Below are 8,724 nucleotides of genomic sequence, written 5' to 3'. Positions count from 1 at the left end.
AATGATGATACTGACATCCTTTGTTTCAAAGTCGCAAGATCTATGAGGAAATGGAGCCAAATTGAAACGTGGAAACGGGGAACTGAGTTGATCAAAGAGCATTATCATGTATATCAAGTGATAGAAGCTTCGGGAAGTTGCAATACACATAAGGATGAACATATATGTACAAAAAACAGTTTATTCAAGAGCTTCCAATGTTCTCTTAAGTACTTCAAGGAATGGAGGAACGGAGGAAATAAGGCATCTCTCATCAGGAGAATGAGGGAAATTCACCTCAGGACCAACAGATGTACAGTCCATCTCAGGATACTTCTCCATAATCAAGCCACACTCCAAACCAGCGTGACAAGCATAAATCCAAGGAGCTTTCTTGTAGAGATCCTCATAGATACCGGCCATCAATTTGGTAACCTTTGAATTCGCATCGGGATCCCAGCCAGGATACTCGCCGATCTTCTCCGAAAGAGACATACCGACCATCTCACAAATGGACTGAAGCATACGATACATAGCATCGATCTGAGACTTCGAGGACGAACGGACAGAAGCGGTGAACTGAATGTTGTCGAGGTTCTTGGTGACAGCAATAGCACATGTCATCGAGGTCTCTACGAGACCCTCTACGACAGGAGAGTAGCGCATAGGTCCGAAAGGACAGATCATGAGGAAGTCAACTACACGCTTGGTGGAGGCAAGATCACAAGGAGTACGTGGATCTTCGATAGGAGTAATAGTGAGGGTGGCATCAGCCTCAATAGGCTTGTATTCCTTAAGGAAAGCAGCAAAGGCTTCATTCATCTTCTTCTCGAAACACTCAACGCATTCTGCCTTCACAGCCACATTCACAGTGCATTTCCGAGGAATGGCATTGTGAGCTGTACCACAATCAAGACTGATCCAGCGATAACATTCACAGTTCAGACTCTATAAATCACCGTTTTGTCCCACACATACTGCGAACAGACGAGCCATCACATGCATTGGATTGGCACGACCAAGGTGAATATCACAGCCTGAATGACCTCCCAAGAAGTTATTCAGAACTACTTGACGGGTTACATAGCCCTCTTCAACACGACGAATGGTAGGGAGTTTCATTTCAACATTGTAACCTCCAGCACAACCAATGCAAAGAGCATTCTCATCTTCATTATCCACATTGATGAGTGTCTTAGCCTTCAGAATACCCTTCTCGAGATCGCTAGCACCGTACAGACCTGTCTCCTCGTCTCGAGTTACCAGTACTTCCAGAGGTCCATGCTTAATGGTCTTATCAGCAAGGATCGCAAAGCAACTAGCCACACCAATACCGTCATCAGCACCCAGTGAGGTATGAGTAGCCTTCAGATACTTTCCTTCAATACGAGGAATGATAGGATCCTTCGAGAAATCAATAGTGATAGCATCATCTGCCTGGCACACCATATCCATATGGCACTGGAGACAAACAGTTGACTTGTTCTCACAGCCTATTCCTAACATACAGATTCATATCTCTACCGGGATGAGCAGGCTTTCTGATGATCAAATTATCACCAGCATCCACGTAGGTCTCACATCCAAGCTCTTCAGCAGTCTTCTTCAAATATGCAAGGATCTGCTTGTGACGGAAGGACTCTCCCTCCTGATTGGATCCACGAGGAATTTGAGTGATCTTCAAGAAATATTCCCAAACAGACTTAGGTTCGGGAAGTTGAGCATACAAGTCGTTTAAGTAACTAAGGTATTAGACTCTACGAAGGATCATACTCAGCAGCGAACATTTCTATATAGAACTGTGGAAACATCTAGTTTCCACAGTTCACAACCTTCGTAAAAAGTGACTCCGATACGCTACTCTTGAAAGATATGAACAAACACGTATAATTCAAATGAAAAGCCCATACGCCAATAACCATTAAAAGAGCTGATACAATAGCTGCAATAAAAATGGTGGCAACCCATCCCAGGAAAATCCTCAGGAACAGCTTCCAGTTCACGGATTCAGATCCACCGACCAAGCCCACGCCAACTGCAGCTCCAATCTTACATTGTGTTGTAGAGAGAGGAAGGCCTATTCTCGAAGCAACAATAACAACAAAAGATGCAGCAAGTTCAATAAAGAATCCTCTGCAAGGAGTTACGGTAACAAGATTCACTCCAACGGTAGCCACGACCTTGTATCCCATTATAGCAAGACCTAGAATGATACCTACAGCACCAAAGGCCAAGACCCATGGAGGCGATGGAGAAGTATCATCAACACGTCCTGTAGAATAAATAGCAATACAAGCAGCAAACGGACCAATGGAATGAGAGACATCATTAGCACCATGAGCAAAGGAGTTGAGAATCGCAGCAAGAATCTGTAGAGACACAAAAACCTTCTCCGTCTTAATATCATACTCCTCTGCATTCTTGTGAATCTCTGCTACTTTAGAGTCTGATTCCAAACTTGCAAATACATCTCCCTTGGTGGTCTTCTTCTCCGCTGGGACTGGTTTTAGAGTGTTGTTCATAACAGTTGTGGGCTCCGAACTTAAAGGGAGTTCTGATGCGCTTCTTGTCTCTTCAGTGGGTTTCGATTCTATCGCCTCTCCAGACACTCCTGATTCCACCTTCTCTCCAGCAGGTTTCGACTCAGGAACATTCACTACCGCCGTATCCTCTGGAGGTGGAATCAAAGCTTCCCTGATTTGACTGTTCTTTTCCTCTTCAGCCTTCAGAGATCGCCTCCGTAGACATGGGACACAAGCAAAATGAATAGTAATGCCAATAACCGTAGCTACACCCACACTAACACCTGCTGCCTGCCAAATTGTAAAGTTAAATGGAAGCCAAGGACAACCCTGGTAAATAACAACAAAGAAGTTGATAGCTAAGGTTATTGCTACCATAGGAGAGAAGAAGTACAAGGAATAGGTAAAAGATTTTTCCTTCATCAGAATCGTAGCCCGAATGAGTTTAAACAACAGATAGGAGATAATTCCGGCAATGACAGGAGTATAAAACCACGAACAGATCACATTAATCACTGTTTTCCAATTCACTGAGTGAATACCCTTACTTACAATAGCCATACCCAACATTCCTCCAATACAGGTATGCGTACTAGAAACAGGGAGAGACCAGAGGGTTGAGGCAATCAACCATACAGCACATCCAAACAATACTGTACACATACCGTACATTAACTCCACAGGATTATCCTTAAAGAGCTCTCCAATGATAATTCCTCCCTTAATAGTCTCTGTAACATGACTTCCCAGAAGCATTGCACCCGAGAATTCACATATTGAAGCAATCAAAATAACTTGCCTCATTGTCAAGGCTTTGGCACCAACTGATGTAGCAAAGGAATTGGCAACATCATTTCCACCTATACAGGTCACTACATACTCCAATATATACCCATTCCCATCGAAGCCACAAAAGCAAATACAGCACCCATAATCGGTACCCAGATGTAGTTGGATAATGCCATAGTATAGAGATGCAATTATGTTCTACTATATTGAGAGAGAAGAATCGCATCTGTGTTCCATATTAGTGGGGCATCCGGAAAAGGAATCTTCGCGTCTGTAACTTTATCAACTTCACAAGTTAAATAGTTCATTATGATGGTCCATTTCTATGGGTTACTTACTTCTGAGAATGACAATTATTGTGCTCAGATAAGAAACAAACAATACCATATCATGTCATGAATGCTATGTGATTTTGAATGTATATGATGCTAGAAGAGTGAATATGCAAGAAATGATGAAAAATGCCTCTCCCGATCTATCATTACCCGATCTCTATTCAACTATTCTAGTGAGTTCAATTCTAGTTCTACTATCAAGTAGTGTTATTCTCATCTATTTCCTTTACCATAGACTTTGAAGTGATTAAGTTCCTTGATAATGATGAAACCACTAAACATACAGATCTTATCGTGTTCCAAATCATTGACGTTTCGTAGCTTAGTTTGTCGTATCTGGAAGGTCTTGCACTCTAGTTACCGATTTATCATCCATTCGCCAAAATGAGTAGTAAGAGTCATCTTTTGGATTCATGACAAGATACCAAGGTCTGCCCTCTTTGCTCAGGGGAATTGACGAAAAGGGAAATGAATGGACGTCTTTGTCCATGTGGCTTTCAAGTGGTGATTATTTTGTTTTGTTTAATTTAGATTTGTCATTGGTGTCTTTCCAAACAATTACGGGATAGTTCTCGATGTCCTAGTTGTGATCGACCCTATTCTACATCTATTCTACATTTGCTGTGATTTCCTTTTTGATTTGTGACATGCAGAGATAACTCATCAGATTCTCAGTATTCTGATGAAGCTTCCTTACATAGTTCAGAGCAGGAACGACGTAGAAATAATCGAAATAAACATAACCCATTTCAAGATATTCAATATCTACAAGGAGTGCGTATTATTCAACGAAACCTTGTTTATGTGATTGGTCTCGCTCCTCACTTGGCAGACGAGAATTTACTGCGTTCTCCGAAACTTTTTGGCCAATATGGATGTATCAAGAAGATCATTCTGAATAGTAGTCCTCAACTGATTGAAAAGGTCCACAGTTGTTGTGCGTATTCTTTTATATTTGCCTTCCTTTCTAGATACATTACTTATTCTACTTCTCAAGAGGCACTTCTTTGTATCCAAGCAGTGGATGGATGTTGTCTTCAAGGAAGTCAGATTCGAGCTAGTTTTGGCACTACAAAATACTGTAACTATTTCCTCCGTGGAATCCGGTGTACCAACACAGATTGTATGTATCTTCATCACATGGCAGATACATGCGACTGTTTCACAAAGAAAGAAATGCAAACACGTCAGACAGAGTTCTATGCGAAAACTCATCCTGGTACTAATGACAATCCCAGTGGCGTTGCTGTGGATGTTTTGCCCCCAATACGCAATCACTTGTCTGTAGCATCAGAGAGGGCAGAAAAGTTAGAAGGTACTCCAATGACTCTTCACAGAGGCATGCCAATGGTGTTTGGAGAATACCGCACAGATTACAGTGTACTTCTGAGTCGAGACTTTTGTGATCAGAAACCTTTTCAGTGTTGCAATGTTCCTTCAGATGATGAGGGTTGTGTTGAGACCTTAGCGGAAATGATAGCTGAAGATAATATTCATTGCATATCAAGTTCATCTTCGAACTCTCTAGATCTCGATTTTCTGCTCAAAGCTGACGAGTTCATTCACAAGATGCGTAAGCAATATGAGAAAACAGGAGATGGTTTTATTGATTTGGGTTTCTCATGTGTAGTCTGGAATTGGAGGAGCACACAACGGTCAAATTCCATTGATAGTAATACTTCTGTAGACATATGAACTGTTTAATACTATTCAAAACACTATTTCTAAACAAACACATAAACCACACAATATAGTACAAGCGAAACAAACCCCTTACTGAGATGTGACAGCACCATCAGCAGCAACAGCAGCTCTCTTCTGGTTGAGAAGAGCGTTAGCCTGCTCAGCCAACTGCTTCTCCTTCTTCTCCTCACTCTTCTTCTTATGAATCTGCTCAATCAACACACGCTTGGTCTTGTAACGGTTACCCTTAGCAAGAGCATAGAAGTGGGCATACATGTGCTTATCAATCTTTCCAGCCTCACGATACTTGCGAAGAAGTCTACGCAGCACACGAATACGACGCACCCAAAGGAGCTTCTCGGGGATACGAGCATTCATAGTACCACGACGCTTACCATAACCAGTGTGGTTGCCACGGGCCTTGGCTTCCTTGCGAACATGCACACGAGAGCGAGAATGCATCAACTGATGCTTACGTACAATCAGACCGTCCTTGATGAGCTTACGGACATTCTGACGAGAATTGGCAAGAGCGATTTCGTTGATTTCGCTTGGGTCCATCCACACTCTGCGCTTTCCACACTTAAGAACGGAAGCAGCAAGTCTCTTTTGAAGTCGCAAACTGACCATGAGTCCAATTAATTAAGAATAAAGGAATTATGAATAAATGGACATGAATGCGAGATTCAATTGAGATTCAACAAAACGGGAATTCTCAGAAATGAGAAGGTATCTGCCTTCACCAAATTCTCACTTCTAATGTATAACACACAGGCCACATAACATCTCATAAAGAGAAAAAGAAACTCTCCCAGACGGGCTTGAACCGTCGACCTTGCGGTTAACAGCCGCACGCTCTAACCAACTGAGCTATGGAAGACCTATTTTTGTTTCTGAAGTATCCTATTTCAAAAAAGTAAATCCACATCGCCGCTTCTAAAGACGCGCTCTATTCAAGTAATCGACCTGATGGACCCCGAAGTCGGTCAGTCTTAGTCCACTATTTTCATGTATAGCAATTATTGAAGAGGAAGATGAAGAACACTTTGACAGCCGCATCGATGAGGAGTTCCACATCTGGAAGAAGAATGCACCATTCTTGTAGGGAGGATCTAAAGTGGATAATCAAGTAGATACGATGTAATAATGTCCCATGCACTAGAATGGCCAAGCTTGAGTGTTCAATGGCTTCCTGGATGTCAATTGTATATTCTACTTTTTTAATGAACATTAGCGGGAGCAATAAGGAGTATGTAGAACAGAAGATGTACCTTTCAACACACACATCAGAAGGGGAACAGAATTATATCATGCAAGTATCAGTTCAACTTCCTCTTCCAGATAGTGTGATTGATATGAGACGATATGATAATGATGGAAATTGTACTCATTTGTGGATAATGTGACATATAGTAAATGCTGGATATACAGGACTTGCGGGAAAGGTTACAGAGATTGTACGGATTAATCACGATGGAGAGATAAATAAGTTGACATTCTGAGTTCTGTTCATAATAGAGCGCGTTATATGCCACAAGATCCCATGCTTCTTGCAACTAAGGCTATAAATGGCAATGTGAATCTCTTTGACATTCGCAAACATCCATCCATTCCTCCAGATTCCATTTGTCATCCAAATTATATTCTGACTGGTCATACAAAGGAAGGATATGGACTGAGTTGGTCTGCTCTTCGAAGAGGATATCTGGGATCAGGAAGTGATGACCAGAAGGTGTGTGTGTGGGATATCGCTTCAGCATCCAATCCACTTCAGGTAAAACCACTGATCGAGTATTCAGAACAACGCGATATTGTAGAAGTAGTGATTAGAATCAGAATGAAGTTTAGGATGTGGCATGGCATCCAATGGACGAAAATCTCTTAGCAAGTTGTGGTGATGATCGATGTGTATTCTTCTATGATCTGAGGCAACAACATAGTACATCATGCTTACAAGCACATTCCAAAGAAGTGAATACTATCCAATTCCATCCATTTGAACGATTTCTCTTTGTCACAGCTTCATCTGACAACACTCTAGCTTTGTGGGATCATAGAAATGTTTCAACTCCTCTACATGTGTTACGAGGCCATAAGGCAGAGATCTTTAGTGTCACTTGGAATCCGGTGAATCGAAACATTCTGGCTTCTGCTGGAGTGGATCGACGGGTGTACTTATGGGATCTGAATCGTGTATGGATTGGGGGAAATTGTGAGGTAGATTGGAAAGACACTTCCTCCGGAACAAGCCGAAGAAGGACCTGCTGAGCTTATGTTTGTACATGCTGGTCATACGGCAAAGGTGAATGATATTAGTTGGAATCCAGATGTATGTGTATTCATAGGATATGATGAGTAGAATGAATGGATGCTTGCATCTGTTGGAGATGATAATGTACTTCAGATGTGGCAGCCTGCAGAAGCCATCTACAATGAGACAAAGAGTGATCAGTTGGATTTGAATTACATGTGGTGTGTTTGTGCAAACAGGGTATTAAAGGAACATAAAACACATTATGGAAGAGAGCAAATCAGATTGATCATTCCATTGTTGTCGTGAATGCTAAACATGAGGGAAGAGAGATTCTGTTACCGATCCACTTTCACATGCAAGGTAGATCCAATTTGAAGTTGCTCTCCATTCACATTCCTATAAATTATATTCTGCTCCTACATCTACCAAGTATAACATGAGTGATCATATGAACTACCCTCAGGAAGAAGGTCCTCTGGAATAGATGCGTTGAATAGACCGCCAACAATCAACCCAATGTAGTGAAGACCCAGCATATTGACAGTTCCCGTAATCTCCATTCCACGAAGAGGCTTAAACACAAGACAGTCAGCTGTGACATTGAAACGAATAAAGGGGGACTCATCAACGATCTTGGACTTATGATTCAGCAATTTAATATTCTGGAAAGCTACAATGACTCCTTCTGCCTCTTCGGAGTATCTAGACAATTAGGAATGATATGAAAGGACCCACTTAAGCAACTTACTGAATAGACATCGCTTGATTCCATTGCTAATATTTTGGAGATCAGCAGGGAGAAGACACGCTTCAAATTCAATCTAGAGAATAATACACTGAAACAAGCTCAGACATTAATAACGCTAAAGGCAGAGGTTTGCTTCATTTCCTGGAATCCAAACAGTCGATACGGAAAAAGAGACTTGCGAATACCTCTCCGGGGATACGAAATGAAGGGAAAACAAGAATGACAAAAATATAGACAAGTTTGTTGCATTGGAAAATGAAGCTTGTAGTAGAGTTTGGGTATCGGAAGCGAGACTAAGTGATGCGTAGAGGTGGGATGGATGTTTTGTTCAACGGCCGAAAACGAATTGATCTAGATATTGGTATTTCAACTGTGGGAGAATTGATCACATACTTGCGAGACCACGAATTATCG

At 41.7% G+C, this 8,724-nt stretch overlaps 6 protein-coding genes across 6 annotated transcripts; 2 read left to right on the top strand and 4 right to left on the bottom strand.

Moving 5' to 3' along the window:
* Nucleotides 1–180: 180 nt before the first annotated feature.
* Nucleotides 181–1,766, bottom strand: JH06_1586 (aminoacyl-histidine dipeptidase; the record flags this gene model as incomplete). Its single annotated transcript, XM_014672663.1, is given in 4 exon segments — nucleotides 181–927; nucleotides 958–1,472; nucleotides 1,504–1,721; nucleotides 1,741–1,766. The coding sequence occupies 4 exon segments, from the start codon at nucleotides 1,764–1,766 to the stop codon at nucleotides 181–183; spliced, it is 1,506 nt and encodes a 501-aa protein (XP_014528149.1).
* Nucleotides 1,767–1,790: 24 nt separating this feature from the next.
* Nucleotides 1,791–3,466, bottom strand: JH06_1585 (phosphate-repressible phosphate permease; the record flags this gene model as incomplete). The annotated part of the gene is made up of 2 exons (XM_014672662.1): nucleotides 1,791–3,361; nucleotides 3,394–3,466. The coding sequence occupies 2 exons, from the start codon at nucleotides 3,464–3,466 to the stop codon at nucleotides 1,791–1,793; spliced, it is 1,644 nt and encodes a 547-aa protein (XP_014528148.1).
* Nucleotides 3,467–4,093: 627 nt separating this feature from the next.
* JH06_1584 (hypothetical protein) lies at nucleotides 4,094–5,320 on the top strand (the record flags this gene model as incomplete). The annotated part of the gene is made up of 5 exons (XM_014672661.1): nucleotides 4,094–4,126; nucleotides 4,157–4,248; nucleotides 4,279–4,566; nucleotides 4,597–5,225; nucleotides 5,256–5,320. 5 exons carry the CDS (start codon nucleotides 4,094–4,096, stop codon nucleotides 5,318–5,320), a joined length of 1,107 nt encoding a protein of 368 aa, XP_014528147.1.
* Nucleotides 5,321–5,398: 78 nt separating this feature from the next.
* On the bottom strand, nucleotides 5,399–5,938 carry JH06_1583 (60S ribosomal protein; the record flags this gene model as incomplete). Its single annotated transcript, XM_014672660.1, has 1 exon — nucleotides 5,399–5,938. The coding sequence occupies one exon, from the start codon at nucleotides 5,936–5,938 to the stop codon at nucleotides 5,399–5,401; it is 540 nt and encodes a 179-aa protein (XP_014528146.1).
* Nucleotides 5,939–6,471: 533 nt separating this feature from the next.
* On the top strand, nucleotides 6,472–7,667 carry JH06_1582 (hypothetical protein; the record flags this gene model as incomplete). Its single annotated transcript, XM_014672659.1, has 5 exons — nucleotides 6,472–6,691; nucleotides 6,722–6,797; nucleotides 6,827–7,127; nucleotides 7,157–7,501; nucleotides 7,530–7,667. The coding sequence occupies 5 exons, from the start codon at nucleotides 6,472–6,474 to the stop codon at nucleotides 7,665–7,667; spliced, it is 1,080 nt and encodes a 359-aa protein (XP_014528145.1).
* A 230-nt stretch (nucleotides 7,668–7,897) lies between these two features.
* JH06_1581 (DNA-directed RNA polymerase I subunit RPA43) lies at nucleotides 7,898–8,417 on the bottom strand (the record flags this gene model as incomplete). Its single annotated transcript, XM_014672658.1, is given in 4 exon segments — nucleotides 7,898–7,958; nucleotides 7,989–8,264; nucleotides 8,298–8,383; nucleotides 8,400–8,417. 4 exon segments carry the CDS (start codon nucleotides 8,415–8,417, stop codon nucleotides 7,898–7,900), a joined length of 441 nt encoding a protein of 146 aa, XP_014528144.1.
* Between the last annotated feature and the right edge of the window lie 307 nt (nucleotides 8,418–8,724).

The sequence above is a fragment of the Blastocystis sp. subtype 4 genome (genome assembly GCF_000743755.1).
Source record: "Blastocystis sp. subtype 4 strain WR1 chromosome Unknown seqid_0081, whole genome shotgun sequence".
NCBI classification, from domain to species: domain Eukaryota; class Bigyra; order Opalinata; family Blastocystidae; genus Blastocystis; species Blastocystis sp. subtype 4.
This window is presented reverse-complemented; position numbering and strand designations above follow the sequence as displayed.